A 20,304-nucleotide genomic window follows, 5' to 3' on the forward strand; every position below is an offset into this window, starting at 1 on the left:
TGAAAGGTCTGAATATATGTATTGCTATAAAACAATGCTGACTGTAGTGGAAAATTCTGAACACCTGTAACCTATATTCATCATAGGACTGCTAGGCTAACTGTGATCATTAGGGATGGCCTGCTGATCAAAGGATCTCTTTTATGTTTGCCAAATTTATCCAAGCCTTGCACACAAACAAGAAATTAGCTGTGGCACATCTGGTTTGCATGATGTTATAATTTCATGTGGAATGATATTGGAGGACATGATCTGATAACATTTAACAAAGTACATTTATTAGGAAGTAGGAGTTATTTTAACAGTATTCAGTATTTTATCTCTTGGTAGTTTACTCATAATTGTGATTGCACAAGAGACACAAGCCATATAGTCTCTCTGTCTCTGCTATATACTGTAGATTTTGCCATTACATACATACATAAATTAGTGTAATGAATCTATTAGGCTATGTTTTCAAAGAAACTCTGGGTCTATCTATGATTTCTATACTAGCTTACTACTATCGCATATTTATTATTATGGTTTTTTTTTTCCATAGAAATCCCCAGCTTTTTGATTATGTGTTTTGAAGATTGATGTTATTTTTCACTTTTTTCCTGGACTGTTAAATTTAGCAGCTAATACCTTGATATATATATATTATATTGTGAAAGAGAGAAAGTGATTATTTCAGATATAGGAATACATTGTATTTCCTCTTTTAAAATTTCTTACATGAATGTTGCATTGGTAAGAAAAAAGAAATGTTTCTTAATATGTTTGATGACCACTGCCTTACTAAAGAAGCTGAGGGTAAAGGTGATGGACTGGCAAATCATGTCTCCAGACCTAAACCCTATTGAGCATCTGTGGAGTATCCTCAAATGGAAGGTGGAGGAGCACAAGGTCTCTAACAACCACCAACTCCGTGATGTCATCATGGAGGAGTGGAAGAGGACTCCAGTGGCAACCCGTGAAGTTCTGATGAACTCCATGCCAAGAGGGTTAAGGCAGTGCTGGGAAATAATGGTGGCCACACAAAGTATTGACACTTTGGGCCCAATTTGGACATTACTCACTTTTGTTACCAGCGGTTTAGACATCAATGGCTGTGTGTTGAGTTATTTTGAGGGGACAATTTACACTGTTATACAAGCTGTACACTCACTACATTGTAGGAAAGTGTAATTTCTTCAGTGTTGTCAAATGAAAAGATAGAATAAAATATTTACAAAAAATGTGAGGGGTGTACTCACTCCTGTGAGATACTGTATGTGCCACTTTGTGTTGGACTATCACATAAAATCCCAATAAAATAAATTTACGTTTTTGGTTGTACCATGACAAAATGACGAACGTTTCAAGGGGTATGAATACTTTTCAAGGCACTGTATGTTAATCTGTTTGTGTACAATATACACTAGCATATATAAATGTTATTGTTATGATCAGGTAGGAAAATTCAGATCCCTGAAATGTGTCAGGGGATCTTCATTGAGAGCCGTTTCACACAGGGGAAACCCATTTTCAATTCGCATAAGTGTGAACCCAGCCTGACAAGGTGTGAAGAAATCTCCTTAGTGGTGACACAGATAGCAATACAAATCTTACAAAAGCTCTAAACGTTTGCTTCGCTAACCAAAAGAAAATAACATGTTTTGGTTGCACTAGGGGCTTCTAGCTCTGGTGCCTGGACATTATTCTTATGCTCTGGACATGTACAGCAGTTAGGATAAAAGGCAGCAAACAACAACTCCTCTTTTTAATTAGGTGTTATTTAGGAGAGTTTGGTCTTGTTAGTGCACCTTTCAATATCTAATGTATTTATAATTTACATCTAAAAAATACAGAAAAAAAAAATTAGCTTTTTTCCAACTTTCATTTTGATTACTTAGCAGCTGTACTTCCTAGAGACTCTGATACAGTCTAATCTTGTAGGATTACTGTGCATTTCTTCAACTCAATGCCAACTGGGGATACATTTGTTATATGTGTGGAGCATTTTTTGTGATTATCTTCTTTCAAAAATATGAAAATAGTGGAACACAGCATAATGAACAGAATTGATTGTTAAAAGTACAGCATGCTATCCGTTCTAGTACAGAGCAATCTTATCTGAAATGTATTAGCAGCTGAAAAGGTGTTGAGTACTCTGTCTTATGTATGTGTGCTTAAATGGGTTTTCTACTCTGCTCATTGGTTTATCTGGCAACCCTTGAATTTCTCAAAAATTAAAAGACAATAATGCTAAATCATGCAGATTACCGTTTTCAGAATATTGCTCACATTATTTGAAACTAGGGCTAATATTGCCTCTAGTGGCCCACATATATGTCTCTTTCCTAGGGTATCCTCTTAGGCAGGCCATAGATGGTGCAATTTTTTTCTTTACGGCAATCATGGGTTGCAGGAAAGAAAATCGCTTGATTTCCCCATCAATACAGTGAGCGTTGATAGGGGCAATCCCTCCCGTGGAGCTACTGTGTTCTCCTGAGGATGCGATGACCGGGGAGCTGTCCCTGCTAGGAAAAAACAGTGATTATTGCTAGTAGCTATAGCCTCTGGCAATAAGTGCATACTGAAAATCTGACATGAATGTTGTACTCAAGTCGATCGATTAATCAACTTGGGTACATTCAGCCTGCCCTTAGATGGTTTGAATCTTGGCCAGTCCCTGCTGAACCATCTATGGCCAGCTTTAGCATTTTAGCACTTTCCAGACCCACTGTGACTCCTGATGGGCATGTCCCACAAACATTTCTATCCACTTATATCCTCTTATATGGTCAGTCAATGGGCATTATGTGGTGGCTAGGGGAGCAGAATTTGAGTTATCATTCTCTGCAGAGCAGCAGTGTGAAGAGAAAGTGTCCATAATCGTTTGCTCAAGAACCATAGTAAGCCTACATCTCAATGTAAAATAGCTATTTCCTGGGAAAGAGAGGCCAGAAAATCTGGGAACCCTATGTGGGTGCCCTTCTGCTAAGGGGAAACCTGTGGAGCCAGAAACACAGAGAATATTTCCATAAATGTTGCCTATAGCATCTAAATGTGAAGAACAAGATGTAAACTGGAGGCTGTAAATGCATTACTTAAAATGTAAGAGTTTACTACTGCTATATGTAAGGTACAGGGATGTTAGCCAAACTACCCTGTATATGGAAATGCACCAAAATACAATTAAAAAATCTACATTTAAAATAAGACATATATATATGGAATGAAGTAGGAAAGAACAACCTAAAAAAAAGTTAACATCATAAATAAAACAGTTTGACATTTGTGATGGTTCTAAGTATGCTGCAGATTTCCGGCAGGTCTTAGTAAGCTAGAAGTAGTTTAATGACAGCCAATCAAAGCATGCAGATTAAGCAAAGCATTCACCTCTGTAGCGGTATCTAGAGTATGCATATACATCCTCATCATCTTCCAGTGGTGAATACCCCGATCCTAAAAGAAAAGAAATAAAAAATATGGCAAAGAAAAAAAAAATGTTGAAGCAGCGGTGAAATTAATAAGATAAGCAGTGTTCTTAGAAAATATTATAAGCTAGTGCATTAAAGGTTATTTCAAGCAACATTTTTAGTTTATTCTTTAAAGCGAAACTTCATCTGAAAAGGGACGTTTCACTTTATCTCCTCCTCTCCCACTTTGTAAAATTATTTTTCAGGGAGCCGATACCTAGATTTGATAGGCAATCCGGGTGTAAGTTTACCCCACCCCTCTTCCGCCCTTTAACCTTATGTGACTCTTTTAAACAGAATGAAGACCGTCTTTATAGCTGAACTCCAGGCATGTAAAAAAGACCTCCATTTAATCTGTGATTCCTGTATATACCTGCACAGTAAGAATCTGAGTGGATACTACTGCATAGTAGCCAATCAGCTTCTAACTTCAGCTTGTTCAATTAAATGGCGCTGATTGGTTTCTGTGTAGCGCTGCACCATATTTTGCACTCTCTAGTTTTAGTAAATCAACCCTAGTGATTCTGAAAGAAAATCACAATTTTGGAGTGGACACCAGAACAGGAATAGAATGGGAATTTCCCAATGGGGGCACTTTCCCTGGTAACCTAGTTATTACCAGGAATTCACTCACTTTGAACGGACTTCCTCTTACTTTCTGCTGTGGCTATGGGACAGAAAATGAAGGGAAATCTCCACCATGGGACAAAGATGGAAAAAAGAGTAAAACCCCCCTTACATTATCCAAAATTAAAAAAATGTTTTGCCTGTAGCATTACTCAATAGGGATTATGCCTTCAAATTGCTTGGGATTCAAACATCACCTAAGATATACTTAATTTTTGTTTTTTAGTTTGCCTTTTAACCATGACAGATATGGTTGGGGGCTGCATTGGTAGATTGCATATTTAAACCCAACCAAACATATACTGTATGTATGGAGGAACAGAATAAGGGCTGAACTGGGTAAACTTTGGTTAGTAAGTATTATCCACCCAAGAAAAATGGGGGTTGAAAAGTAAATTCCAGACATTTGGCACCTACTGCAGTACTCACACAGCCAATGTGATATTGCATCATGTTATAGTTTAGTATACTGCATTTAGCATTTTTTTTTTTTATTATTATTTCAGCATTATAGTAAGTGCTGTAATATAAAACTGGTTAATGTGAATTATTATTTACATTAGAGCCAAATCTTTTAGGGTTTTGCAGCTTCATCTGTAACCAACAATCATTAGCATTTTACATGAACCCTTAAAAAGCACAGAAAAATAGATGCAATTATGTGATACCTCTTTATTGTTAACAATATAGTCTTCACCATTTAATGACAATCTTAATAGCTTTATAGATCCCTTGTACACAGGCCATTGTTTATGACCCATAATCAAACACAAATGTACAACAGTAGTAGTTTATGGGCTAATGATAGTATTGATGAATGGGGAACTCCGCACCCTGCCACTAAAGCAAATCTTTTCAATATTAGTCCACAATTGTACAATTAGGGACAGTCAAATCATGGATAATTGCTTTATCTAGCATAATGTGAACTTGTGGCTAGATCATGCACACTAAATCATTTAAATATTCTGACCAGTGAAAGCATTTAAAACAAGTTCTCATTCATTCCTGTATCTATAAGCATTGAGGAAAAATCCATTTAAGTTAACATAGGAACTGGAATCTTAGCTTTTTTTCTGTAGAGAGCACATCTTGGCAACCTACCAGTAAACAGATAACAGATGTTTCTAATCTGTTAGGACCCTTAAACATTTGATAGACAGGTTCAGTGTTCAGGCCACACTGCCTGAAGTCTGTCAAAACCTATAGCAGGCTGTACCTGAACAGGCTGAATGCTGTACTGTAGTATCCATGCATTCAGGGACAAATGACCATTATGCAGGTCTTCTGTGTTCCAGGCATTTTCCCCTGAAGACAAAAGGGCACTAAACGTGAGTACCACTTGGTACAGCATTCAGCCCATCCAACAGCAGCCTGATATAGACTTTGACAGACTGCAGGCAGTGGGACTGGATGCTGCACCCATCCTGAGAGCACTAAATCTCCAGGAGGGAATGTAGAGCAGGGTCCTTAAAAACCAACTGAAACTCAGAGCTTTTGTTGTGCACTTTGACAATGAATAACTTTACATTAAAAAAAGCTAGAGAGATGAGTAATAACTTGTTTAAACACCCTTTTACTGTTTGTCACAAATGTAAATATTTTAATGTCAGGGCTAGGCTCCTGCTATTTATGAGCAGCTCTTTTCATTCAGTGCACAGAGGCTGCTCAGCTATCAGTCAATTAACAGCCACGCTTTGTTTCTAGAGTGACTCACCTGGTTACCATTACCTGCCTCAATAGTCCAGCCTACAGCCACCTCTTTTGACAATATAAACAGCTTTGCTCTATTTCTCCATGCCCTTGTGTGGTCTATGATCTTCAGCGTGTTCCTTGTGTGGGACTTGGCCTGGCCGACTTCTCTTCCAATACCTGTTCCTCTTTTTGCTTCTTACTACATCTGATTACCAGCTCTGGCATCCAAACCCTGGCTTCTGTTTTTGAATACATTCCTGAACTGTGTTATTTTTGCCATTTCATTAAGGGTGTGATTTTAACTGCATTTTCTGTCCCTGCCTGGTTTATGGCTCCTGACAAATGTCAATTGTCTGGGTACAGATGCACTTCAACTCTTAGGACTACATAGGCAAGCCTTGATCATGCTAGTTTGTGATCAAGACAAATATGAAGGCCCCATTGAACCGCCTTTAGGGAAAGGGAGCCTTGACTGCTGGAAGCATGGCATCACTGTGGGTGTCAACCTAAAAGGGAAGTTAAGTAGCTCCCTTAGGATTGACTACAAGACCTTAGGATTGACTACAAGGGGACTGGGTGCAGCCTGAATTCTAGGAAAAGGCTATGCTGCGGCACATCCAACTGCTCTGAGGAGATTCAGCTGTCACAAGAGTTGTTAGGTGAGTATCCCTCCTCTGTTCCTAGGCCCCTTACTGCAAAAATCTCACAGGTGCTCTGATCCACCATACTGACTGATCCCCAGCCCCTGCAGGGTCCCAAGTACTTCATCAGACATTGGATAAGTACTGGAGCCACTGGCAATGAATTTGTTGGCTGAACTCCTACAATCCCCACTCTGCCCACAGCTTTACAGGATCATTTTCCATAGCCCTGACTTCTCCTAGAATTCTTGGACCCCTGTTGCTACCCACACCAGAGTGTGTCTCTCAGCCATCACATCCCCTAAAAACTGCTTCTCGAATCAAAAGGTGTCTCTCCTACACCCAGCAGCTTTCCTCTATGCTCATTCCTGCATGGGATGGGGCCCTTCACAACAGCTACTGGCGCTAATGGCGCTGGCTCCTCTCCTACTTTCACCACTCACTCCTCTGACCACAACCTGTGAAGACTTTTACTACAGCACCCTTACCTAAAGCGCTGAAGTGCCTCTCTGCATGCTCTACACCTTTGTTCTCCCTGTGTTTTTTCTGGTGCTTGGATGTCTTCAGTTTACTGGATGGTTTCAGATGTAGTTAATTGCTGTGGGTCTTCCTTGTCCTTCCTTTTTTGTGTAGTCTTGTTTCTGATTCCTATTGTCTCCCCTCCCCCTCCGTGCCCCCCTCCCAGAACTCCCAGGTAACCTATCAGCAACTTTCGGATGAATGGGTGCCTTCCCCTGTTGATGATATCTCCCTTTATCCCTGGGGATCGGGCACCTGAGTCTTTTCTCCTACCTCCTCTACCTGCAGGATATAGTTGTGGCTGGTTCGACAGTGGGTACCACTCCCTCTGCTATATTGTTTGGTTCAGACTATTCAGCTGGGACGATATCTCCAAATTTTTCTTATTCAGAGAATTTTGAAGAAAAATGATTGGAAACATCTGACTTGCTTCCCTTCTCTCGTCACCTGTTTTCTGTGCACAACTTAACTGACATCCTCTCCATTTTGCCCTTTGTCAGTTTTTGCATTTAGGCCTCTCTTGTTTCGAGTTGCCTTTTCTTGGGCATTCTTTGGCACCTTTAGGGTTAGTAAACTTACTGTTGAGGACAAACGCCCAGTTTATGGTAACTCAGAGGATGTGCTGATCACAGAATCCTTTGTTTTTATCTCTCACTTATTCTTCCAACCTCAACTAATTAGAATTTCTTTTCGGGTCTTATGCTGAATTCCTTTTTCAAGCTGGTCTTGCCCCCTCATGATTTTCCCCACATACTCTTTTGCCATTGGTGTAGCCATTGCTGCCCATGTGATGTTTTTTTTCGGATGACAGAGATTGCTTTTAGATAAATGGGAATCATTAGAATTTTTGCTATATGTTCATCCTCAAAACATCTTGAAAGACTGGTCTATAACCGATTAAGCGACCATCTTACCATGAATAAACTTCTTGATCCCCTTCAGTCCGGATTTCGCCCTCAACACTCCAAGGAAACTGATCTTCTTAAACTTTCAAATGACCTACTAACACATAAAACCAGTGGACACTATTCTGTACTACTTTTCCTGGATCTCTCTGCTGCCTTTGACACAGTGGACAACCCCCTCCTCCTCAATAAACTCTACTTCTTTGGTCTCCGTGACCGTACTCTTCGCTCATCCTACCTATCCCACCCCTCCTTCAGTGTCACTTACAACTCTACTTCCTCCTCGCCTCTTCCTTTCTCCGTTGGGGTCCCCCAAGGTTCTGTTCTTGGACCTCTCCTTTTCTCAATTTACACCACCTCCCTGGGTCAGGTGATTGTCTCCCACAGCTTTAAATATCATCTCTACGCTGATGACCAAATCTATCTCTCTACCCCCCAGCTCTCTCCATCTGTCTCCTCACACATTACCATCTTACTAGCAGACATATCAGCCTGGATGTCACATCACTTCCTCAAACTCAACCTATCCAAAACTGAGCTCATGATATTTCCTCCCTCAGGAAATATCAACAGCTCAACTATCAACTTGTACCCCCACTCCAAGGTCCTAGGTGTAATCCTGGACTCTGAACTAATCTTACGGCCCCACATCCTATTGCTATCCAAAATGTGCCGCCTCAACCTCTGCAACATCTCCAAGATACGTCCCTTCCTAACCAATGTCACCACAAAGCTTCTGACCCACTCCCTGGTCATCTCCCGCCTCGACTACTGCAACTCCCTCTAAATAGGCTATCCCCACTTCAGTCCATCATGAACACTGCTGCTGAAAACTCATCTCTTCAGAGAAGCCTATCTGGCCCCACCTAACTGTACATTTATCTTCTCAATCAGCACATCACCCACAGTTATTACCTCTTGTATCTCTTGACCTTCCCTCTTAGATTGTAATCTCTACGGAGCAGGGCTCTCTGATTCCTACTCTATTAAAGTGTATTGTATTTGTACTGTCTACCCTCAAGTTGAAAAGTGCTACGTAAACTGTTGGTGCTATATAAATCCTGTATAATAATAATAATAATCCTCATCTTTTGTTCTGATTTCATGTCTCTACGCAGAATTACTTTGGATCATCTTTGACTACTTTGTTTATCAGGCCTCTTGCCATGCCGAATTTTGACACTATGGGGATAATTTTCCTTTGCAGTTGGCGGAATTTGTTGTCACAGTTTTTGTGGCCTACACTGGCTGCTGGTATTACCTGAGACAATTTGTTTTAGGCTCCTTGATTCTTATAATTCATGTATGGGGTAACAATGTAGGGCATTACCAGCCTGTAGATTCAACCTCCTCTATTAGGCATGGTATTGCTCCATGTTGTGCCAGTTTTACCTATCTATTGTTTGGTCCAACATTGTTCCCTTTTTCTGGTTTTTGGCCCGTCACATACTTTGGAGCTGTTTCACCACAAGGTGAATGCCTAGGTTTTCAAATTTGTCCACAGGATTGGTGGCATTGTTGTCTGCCGCTGGGGTCTTGAGGGAGATAACAGTATTTATTAAGACCTGATTGGGTTAATTTAAATGATTGGCCTAAATATGTTCACCTCGGCCTACAATTTGGTGTCAAGCAGGTGCTGGCTGTGGTGGTACGCTCGTCAATGTACCACTGACTTGTGTGTGGCGGTTTTGACCTTGCCAGCAATTGATGTTACTTTATGTGCTATGCCCTCAAGGTAAATTCTGGGGTTTCAGTCTAATCCCTGTCTGGCACTGATGGTAAGGACAGGCCTCTTGTACTATGTGAGTTTATGTTTATGTGTGCACACGGTATATTATGACTGGCATGTTTGGTAAATTCTGGGGTCAGTCTAATGCCTGTCTAATGCCTGTCTGGCACTGACGGTAAGGACAGGCCTCTTAGACTATTATGGGGGCTCATGGCAATAAAGCTGTGGCCTTGCCCTATTTCCAACATAATCAGCTTCTGTGACTTTTTTCTGGGGGGGGGGGGGGGGGGTGGGGGTTGGGCAAGCTATTGGTTTATTAGTTGGTCATAAATCAGCCTATGCTTCTTAGCAGTCAAGGGTTCAAACAACCTAGAATTGATACATCAGTTTTAGCAGGAATCTAGTTAGCCTAATCACTGGCTTGATTATCTCTTTGAAATTCCATATGAATAATTTCTTTAAGGTATGTTCTGACTATGTTACAACCCACCTTGAAGAACTGAGTTTTTGCCTACCATGGTATATTTCCATTATACAGTATCTGTAAACTTCTTCAAAAACTGATCTAAAAACAGATATTTTGTGGGCTAAGCCATCTGGCCATCTCTAGTCTTGCATCATCACTTGCAACATGAGGAGATATTCATACCAAAGTCTCTGATTCTTTCTGTTACATTCCCCATTATATAAAATAACATTTAAAAACCCAGTAGAGAGAGTGGGGCCCCTGGGACTTGTTACAACACATGTGTAGATCCAAGAACTTAATCATAAATATCTCATCATTGGAGTTCTTGCGATGTTTAGAACAAGTTGGGTGGTTTAACTTTCTTGTATCTGCCAAAAATGTAATTATCTGTTTTTGGCAGATAAAACATTTAAGTTTAGCAGCATCAGACTCTACATGAACTTAGTTAAAATGAATGTCATATACAAGACCATTATATTTTATCAGTTAAATGCAAATTAATAATTAGAGTATATTTGAAAAGTATGACAATAAACATACAATAATAGTTATAATCTTTTCATTCCTTTTCATTCCTTTTTTTTACAATTACAGATTGTTTATCCCAATTTGTTAATGTGAATATGTAATGAAATATATTACCTCTCAAAAATAAACATAACTTTAGGCATTTTGAGAATCACTGTCCTAGCACTGTAATTTATTAGAATGTATATCTTATTCAATATGGCTTATGCAAAAAGCAAGCAAAGTGCACAAATTACCCGCGGCAACCAGATTATGGATTAACTAAAATATACAGTTTGATTGATTGCCATACGTTACTGCACTTTGCTTTTTAACCTTTCTAAATAAGCCTATATTATTGGAGATGATAAATCCTGAATTTGAAAAACCAATGTAAACCAAGATTCAACACTCCAGCAACTTCACTCTGCAATATCTGACAGAAGGAGAGAAAATAATTTGGATTCAGCTGGAAACAAACAGACCTGAAACAATAATCAGTCTCAATTTGCATAAAAATAAAAATGTGATATATCCAAGTATATTCAAAATAAGACTGTTGCTCTGTCACGTTCATCCTTTTATATTCAGACTACACAAACCACACAATTACAGTGTCTGGATCCCATCAAATGCAGAAGGAAATGAGAGGATAGTGATTAGAGGCGAGATTTGTAAAGAATAGTAATTCAGACACATGCAACAATAGACTCTGGTTGTACAGTATGAAGAAATCTGTTGGAGATTGCCTTCATCTTCAGCAGAATCATGCCTTTCTACCAAAAAGATAGCCACACTAGCTAGTCCAGTAATGCATGTAACTGGATGTGCCAGTGAGGAATTAAAGTAGAATATAACAAATTGTTTTATGCATAGTATGTCCATGGAATGTACACATAACCAAACAGCTCTTATATTTACTCAGTTGTGTGAATCTTTTTACTAGAAAATATCTGTTCAGCCACTCTTAGCCCCTGTACACACGGTCGGAGATTTCGACAACCAAATCCGTCGGATTTTGTCCGTCGGATCTTGTCCGAAACTGTTGCATACACGCAGTCGGACAAAGTTGTCGAAAAATCTGATCTTTCAGAACGTGATGACGTAATTTCGTTACGATGGGACTACATTCAGGCTAGTAGCCAATAGCTTTGATGTAGGAATTTGATCTGAGCATGCGTGGCACTTTGTCCGATCAAAATTCTCTACACATGATCGGAGTATGTCTTATCGGACCAGTTTGTCGGAAAATATTTCCAACAAGTTGGAAAATTGGGTCCGACGGATATTCCGACGGAAACAGTCCGATGCATACCACACACAGTCGGATTATCCGACAAACCAGTCCGATAGGACACATTCCAACGGATTCTCCGACCGTGTGTACAAGGGCTAACACTAATCTGGTCAGCCACTCTGATGCATTATAAAAGGAGAGTGCACAGGGTGTGCCGGATGTGCCTAGGCCCACCCTAATCACCCTGTGTGCATTAGCATTATTGCTGTGTGTGCCAGCAGGAAGATAGGAAAGATTTCCCTCTTATTGGCTTTGCCATAAGAAAAGTGATTACGTACTTCTCTTAACTGTGCCGCCATGGAAATCAATGTCCTGGGGTTAGACATGTGCATGATGAAAAAATGTGTTTTGTTTCATTTTGATTTGTTAATCAATTCAATTTGATTGATTTGTTCAATTCATATTGGGAATTTGTATTTGGAATTTGTATTCGGAAATTTTGGAATTTTCTTTGAATTTACAGATTTTTTTTGATTCGAAACGTTCAAATCAATACATTTTAGAAATTGGTTGAAACTAAAATGTTATATTGTTTTCAATTTGAATGCAGCAATGTGAACAAAAAAAAAAAAATCCTCATCAAATGATTACAACGACTCTTTAAATCACATTTGGCTTAAAAAAAATTGCATTATTTTAAATGGTACTTTAAACACGAACGAAAAGTTTGTCCGAATATTAATTTGGAATTGGTCTGCATTGCTGTCGTCCCAGGTACTGGAACAATATCATGTGGTCTGATGAGACCAAGATAAACTTATTGGTTTAGATGGTGTCAAGCGTGTGTGGTGGCAACCAGGTTATGAGTACAAAGACAAGTGTGTTTTGCCTACAGTCAAGCATAGTGGTGGGAGTGTCATGGTCTGGGGCTGCAGGAGTGCGGTGTTCTATCAAATAATGCCCTCTGTCGAAAAGTGCCTGCGCATGTGCAGTACAGAAGGCCACTCCAGCTGATTTCCCAATCAGCTGACGTGACGTCACTATAGCGCATGCGCACATCGTAGAAGGCATTTTTCGATGGAATATAACATTTGGGGGGCAGAACTGAAATCTATGCAAACAGCAGAGGGAGACTGTAGTTGTCAGATTGTGCCTCGCTGTTGCAGGGCGGGTTTTGTCTGTGTTGCAACCTGCCCTTAGACACAGGCAAAACCCGTCATTCAACACAGCAAACCAGCCTTGCAACACAGACAAAACCCGAACCTGAGTACACTGTAAACCCACCCCGCGACAGTGATGCACAATCTGATAGCTATGGTCTCCCTCCCTTTGCATAGCTTTCAAGTCTGCCCGTCAAATTGTATCTCCCGTTGAAAAATGCCTCCTACAATTTGCGCATGTGCTATGCTGACGTCACACCAGCTGTTGGAGTTGGAGTTGCCTTCCGTACTGTGCAGGCACTTTTCAATGGAGGGCACTATTCAATAGAACACCGGCACTGGGGAGCTACAGTTCATTGAGGGAACCATGAATGCCAAAATTACTGTGACATACTGAAGCAGAGCATGAGCCCCTCCCTTCCAAGACTGGGCCACAGGGCGGTATTCCAACATGATAACAACCCCAAACAAACCTCCAAGACAACCACTGCCTTGCTAAAGAAGCTGAGGGTAAAGGTGATGGACTGGCCAAGTCTCCAGACCTAAATTCTATTGAGCATCTGTGGGGCATCCTCATATTGAAGATGGAGGAGCACAAAGACTCTAACATCCACCAGCTCCATGATGCTGTCATGGAGGAGTGGAAGAGGACTCCAGTGGCAACCTGTGAAGCGCTGGTGAACTCTATGCCCAAGAGGGTTTAGGCAATGCTGGAAAATAATTGTGGCTCCACAAAATATTGTGACTTTGGGCTCAATTTGGACATTTTCACTTAGGGGTGTACTTACTTTTGTTGCCAGCGGTTTAGACATTAATGGCTGTGTATTGAGTTCTTTTGAGGGGACAGCAAATTTAAACTGTCTAAAAAGAAATTACACATTTGAAGAGAGTCATCACATACAACTTAAAATTTTTAGAACATTATAAGAAAAGACTAAAAGAAACATAAGTATTAAGAAGCTTGTCCATTCAAATGCACTGGTCTGAGATGAAATATATTATTTGAGGAAGACTGAAAAGGAAGTTATAATCTGATTATTGTGGCAGAGCGTTGCCCTGCCAGGGTCTAGAAGGAGGATGTGACCCAGAATTCTCAACCAGACGGGTTGAGGGGCTCCAGGGAGCATGTATCATGAAGAGGAAACTGGTCTTTCAGTTTCCTCAGTGTTTTGTAAAGTCCACTTTGGGACCTGGAGCTCAGAGATTTCTGAGAGATCCAGGTGAAATGAAATCCCTAGTCCTGGGTCCTGATTTTGAGAACAGCCAGCATACTGATTGGTCAGGTGTGTGCTGGGCTTTTAGTAGTTACTTGACCATGGTTCTGGGCTCCACCGCGACAGACAGGAAGTCTGAGAACCAGGAATCAGGAGGGCTCCACGGGGGAGCCAATGCACCAAGAGGCTGTTAGCTGTGTGCACCAAGGTGGTCGGTGAAACAGTCTGTATGAGACAGACAAGGGCCTGTAGGGTAAGGCCAGAGCTGCAGTGCTGCAAGTGAGAGCCAACTATTAGTTTTGTTGATGATAAGGAATGCTGAAACCCCTGCAAGGGAAACCTATTTTTGTTTGTTGGACTTTTTGTAATAACAATGGGCAAACAAAGCCCTTAAAAAGAAGAACCAGCAAGTGGTGGAGTCCTTCAAGCTCTACATTTGATGCTAATCCTTTACATTATATATTTAGTGTGTTGGATTCTTTATTAGTATTGATAGAAATCTCAGTGTATGATACCATAGCCATACTCAAATAAGTTGTTAAAAGGATAAGTTCACCTTTCGTACCATGTTACACCCACATTCAGAGTGTAACATGTAACATGTTACGAACGGACAGGCCTCCACACCTCCCCGATCCCTGGTCTTGGGCCCAAAGTGTCAATATTTTGTGTGGCCACCATTATTTTCCAGTGCTGCCTTAACCCTCTTGGGCATGGAGTTCACGTGAGCTTTACAGGTTGCCACTGGAGTCCTCTTCCACTCCTCCATGACGACATCATAGAGCTGGTGGACGTTAGAGACCTTGTGCTCCTGCACCTTTCATTTGAGGATGCCCCACAGATGCCCAATAAGGTTTGAGCCAGTCCACCAGCTTTACCCTCAGCTTCTTTAGCAAGACAGCGGTCATCTTGGAGGTGTGTTTGGGGTCATTATCATGTTGGAATACTGCCCTGCAGCCCAGTACATGTTGGCATTCATGGATCCCTCAATGAACTGTAGCTCCCCAGTGCCGGTAGCACTCATGCAGCCCCAGACCATGACACTCCCACCACCATGCTTGACTGTAGGCAAGACACACTTGTCTGCGTACTCCTCACCTGGTTGCCGCCACACACGCTTGACACCTTCTGAACCAAAACAGTTTATCTTGGTCTCATCAGACCACAGGACATGTTTCCAGTAATCCATGTCCTTAGTCTGCTTGTCTATTTGCAGGCTTTATTGTGCATCATCTTTAGAAGAGACCAATTTGATACAGTGTGCGGCGTATGGTCTGAGCACTGACAGGCTGACCCCCCACCTCTTCAACCTCTGCAGTAATGCTGATAGCACTCATACGTCTATTTCCCAAAGACAACCACTCGATATGATGCTGAGCACGTGCACTCAACTTGTTTGGTCGAACCATGGTGAGGCCTGTTCTGAATGGAACCTGTCATGTTAAACCACTGTATGGTCTTGGCCACCATGCTGCAGCTCAGTTTCAGGTTCTTGGCAATCTTTTTATAGCCTAGACCATCTTTATGTAAAGCAACAATTCTTTTTTTCAGATGCTCAGAGAGTTCTTTGCCATGAGGTGCCACGTTGAACTTCCAGTGTCCAGTATGAAAGAGTGAGAGCAATAACACCAAATTTAACACACCTGCTCCCCATTCACACCAGAGACCTTGTAACACTAATGAGTCACATGACACAAGGGAGGGAAAATGGCTAATTGGGCCCATTTTGGATGTTTTTACTTAGGGGTGTACTCACTTTCGTTGCCAGCGGTTTAGATATATATATTTCTTTTTTCCTCTACATGTTCAACTATTATTTTAATTGTTATAGCGGAAATTCTATCTTAAAAATGTCCATTTAATTGCTGCTGTCCCAGTATCTCCAAGGCCTTCCACCTTTTTCAAAACTGACATAATTATAGCTGTGTATGAATTTATTATGTTAGAGTTATTCACCAGGGAGTTTCCAATTAAACTCAAAATAGACACTTCTTGTCCGAGAGTGACACCTAGTGGCAGGGCTGGATTAAGAGCATCATGTGCTTGGTGCTGAGGATTTTGGTGGGCCTTTTACTGGACACCCTTCTGCTTTCCAAGAGCCTGTACTGGCATGCGCCCAAACTCAAAAGTGTGCAGGCATAACACTAGGAAAGCCTTGCATTTGATTTGCCAAGTTTCTGTAAGGGCCGTACATTGGCATGCACTGTGAGCTGAAAGAGTGCAGCTGCGCAGTCCTAACACTATGGAAGCCCCAGACTTCTGTAAGAGCCCTGCATTGGCGTGCCCCAGGCTTCTTTTAGGACTGCTCATGCAGTGCCCATTATCAATCTCACTAACCTGCCCAGGCGGTGCATGTGGAATGCAGGGCCCTTCAGGGGAGATCTCTTCCTGTTGACCCATTGCTTTCCATGTCCTTTTTGGGTGGCTGGGCCTATATTAAGCTAGGGGCCTGGAGCTGCAGCTCCAATAGCCCCTACGTTAATCCAGCCTTGCCTAGTGGCCAAGGGTGATAATGCTTGAATAAACACAGTTTTGTTATTAAACAAGTTTACCCATCATAGAGAAGGTTCCACCTTCTAGGCCCGGTTTATTAAAATGTTATGAATGCCACTAGATAAAAGAGGGTGTCAGATAGACAAACAGAGGACTCGTTGGGGGTAAAGCCTATATTACCAACCATCTGACGTGAGGTACATCAACGTATGGATACAACTTCTGATGTACAAAATACCGTGCGGACTAGGGGTAAATTAGCCCCATTAGCTACTGGAGTATTTTGGATCCTATATTGGCTCCTTTATTTATACAATAAAAACATGCTTTTAGCCATTCATGACAAGCCTATTTTTGCCTTTAATTAACTGCTCGGGTACATCACAATGGGGACGCAATTGTTTTTGCATATGTTTTTTTTCCATCCTGAACCTGACTTGCATTATTGTTTCTAACGCAGTACCTATTTAGTAAACTGCAAGTTACAGTTACTCCATATCTAATCACTTGGTCAGTTACCCATCCTGTTTTACACACAAACACATACACACATACGTACACACACAAACACACAATATTCTCTTTATTATTATTATTTTATCATTATCTTTAATAATCTCTTTATCCATGCAATATGTTCTTTATTATATAATACTGCGCCATAAAACATTTATATTGATTGAGGATACTAATAGCTCTATATTAACATGGCTAAGAATAGTTTTCACATCCCATTTTGTAGTGTAATTGTTATTGCTTTTACCATCTTAAGGGGAATCATGTAACTTTTTGTTGTCTCCACTAAAGAATGAGCATAGAATTGTTCTGTTTATGCAATGCGGAACAAATTAATTAGGATGTTCGGTGATTTGAACTGTAATTATATATCTACGTAGTCCTGTGCAAGCATTTTTTAGAGATCATAATGTTTACTGGAATTAATTAAATACTACCATGTATTCTCTAATTTGAACAAATGTAATTATTCAAGATGTGTACTAGAAATTTTAATTTTAAATGTGGTAACTTTTATTTGGTTGCTGGAGCTAGAAAATAACCACAAACATTACACTCAAACATTTCATATTCAAATGAACTTTGTACTTCTGCAGAGTAATTAAAGAGGAACTGCAGTCTGCTCAAATAATTTGTAAAAAAAAAAAACATCTTTGACATTCTGCAGCTTCCCTCCAAAAACATTGCATATTATTTTATATGCGTGGGCAGCTGAAGCTGCTGCCTGTTCACTTACTGGATTTACACAGACACACGGAGGCACAGCTCCAGCTCTGCAGCTCTCATTGGCCATCTTATGACTCACCCTCCCTCCCTTCCTGGCAAACTCTTAAGAGAGATGTGCATGAGCATGAGTATGTGCATCATAAGCCTAGGATTTTTACAAGAAACAGGAAGTGGGCTGTATAAGGTATTTACTGGCAGAAAAAAAATGTTTTACTATCCAAAGTTAAAACAACAAGGGCAGAAGATTTATTAGATGGAAAGATGAAAAAATTTCTTAAGTTCTGCTTTAAGACTGCAGATTATATGGCAAAGACCCATACTTTGGAAAGCAATAGAACATTCCTGGATGGTTTTTGCACTACAACACTGTACTTGTCCCAAACAAAGGATTCTTTTGCAAGAGGAGTAGACCCTGTTCAGTAGAAGCTAGGTAAATATTCATTTCGCTTAAGGAATTAAGATAAAGCTGAAGAGAATTTTTAAAAAAGCATATTGTTTTGCCCTCATGGCTGGACAACTGAAATAAACACACTATGACTCCATTCGCCATGTTAAAGAAGGGATAGGGTTGAAACGCCTGTCCTGCTTGAGAAATTTCCCTTCACTTCCAATCCAGGAGTCATAATAGGAAGTGAGAATACATTTCTAAAATGTGAAGGGAACTTCCCCTCTTAGGCAGTTGGACTAGAACAGTCTCCCCTTTAAGATTTATCCTCACTTCATGTTTTGGGGACAGCTATACATTTTGTATTTTCCATCAATTTCTGTTTGGGTGACTATGGGCATCAGGACAACTAGAGAAGGGGATTCTCTAGAGGGGATAAAGACAGCAATAAACACCTTACAGTGGTTCCCTATGTGCGGACACTATATATATTTTGGCTAAACATGCATATTAACCACTTCAGCCCCGGAAGATTTGGCTGCTCAATGACCAGGCCGTTTTTCATGATACAACACTGCGTTGTTTTAACTGGCAATTGCACGGTTGTGCGACGCTGTACCCGAATAGAATTGACGTCCTTTTTCCCCACAAATAGAGCTTTATTTTGGTGGTATTTGATCACCTCTGTGGTTTTTATTTTTTGCGCTATAAACAAAAGAAGAGCAACAATTTTGAAAAAAACACAATATCTTTTACTTTTTGCTATAATAAATATCCCTTTTTTTAAATAAATAAATAAATAAATGTTTCCTCAGTTTAGGCCAATATGTATTCTTCTACATATTTTTTGGTAAAAAATAAATCGCAATAAGTGTATATAGATTGATTTGAGCAAAAGTTATGGCGTCTACAAAATAGGGGATAGATTTATGGCATTTTTATTATTATTTTATTTTTACTAGTAATGGTGGTCATCCGAAATTTTTTCAGGCCTGTGATGTTGCGGCGGACAAATTGGACACTTTTGACACATTTTTGAGACCATTGACAATTATACAGCGATCAGTGCTATAAACATGCACTAATTACTGTATAAATGTCACTGCCATGGAAGGGGTTAACACTAGGGGGCAATCAAGGGGGGCAATTAACTGTGTTCCCTCACTGTGTTCTAACTGTAGGGGGGATGGAACTCACTAGGAACTCACTAGGGGAGGAGAGAGATCGGTGTTCATACTTAGTATGAACACATGATCTGTCTCCTCTCCCCAGAAAGAACCGGGATTTGTGTGTTTACACACACAGATCCCGGTTCTCACTCTGTCAGGAGCGATTGCGTGTGCCTGAAGTCATTGCATGCACCGGGCACTCGTATCAGCTCCGGGCATATGCAGCATGTCTCCTATAGCGTCTTAAAGGGCTGATGTACAGTTACAGCAGCAGGTTGGGCGAACCGCTGGTTAATTAGTTTATTCCTTTAGTAAACCAAGCCCATAACTCAATCAAACCAGGATTCCAAATCTCAAGGCATGGCTGATATGTTCAGTAAAGTAGAGAAAAGAATGGTATGCCAAAGAACAATTACTGACCAGTTGGCTGGCGCTGTTGACCACTGGCTGACACAGCAAATGCCTGCTACTGGACTGTTTTTTTTAGACAATTGTGACAGTGCCTATGGTTACATAATATTTATAGCTGGATATAGCGACTTTCCTTCAAATAGCAGTTTTAGGCTGCATATTTGGATTTCTATTTTATTCCATAAAGTTTTTTTTTAAGGCCCCTCAAAATTTGTTGGTTCATGTTTTGACTCAATCCTTTGGACAAAATTAAGTGAAAAGTATTAGTACACAATACATTCACTTTGGTGTTCAATTTGTTCTTTGTTTTCACAAGTACCTTTGGCCATGATATATCTGGAGTTTAGTACAGCTGAACCAAGCCTTTGCACTTCTTCTTATCCCAAGATACATAAATAGTTCTTCCAGGGCATCAAGAGCCACGATACTTTAAAGGGATGTATAGTCTCTTCTAT

The 20,304-nt window shown here is 40.5% G+C and overlaps 1 protein-coding gene across 2 annotated transcripts in view; it reads right to left on the reverse strand.

The window, feature by feature from the left end:
- SRPX (sushi repeat containing protein X-linked) overlaps positions 1-20,304 on the reverse strand; it is a 130,322-nt gene that overhangs the window by 45,973 nt on the left and 64,045 nt on the right. Inside the window, exon 2 of one of the 2 annotated variants that reach the window (XM_077480861.1) lies at positions 3,367-3,432. The exons of the other annotated variant lie outside the window; for it this stretch is intronic. Coding sequence (XP_077336987.1) covers positions 3,367-3,432 — 66 coding nt within the window. The remainder of the gene's footprint in view (positions 1-3,366; positions 3,433-20,304) is intronic. 2 annotated transcript variants of the gene reach the window in all.

Source organism: Lithobates pipiens, unplaced genomic scaffold (assembly GCF_037356315.1).
Source record: "Lithobates pipiens isolate NorthernLeopardFrog02 unplaced genomic scaffold, aLitPip1_a1.2 Scaffold_16, whole genome shotgun sequence".
Lineage (NCBI taxonomy): Eukaryota > Metazoa > Chordata > Amphibia > Anura > Ranidae > Lithobates > Lithobates pipiens.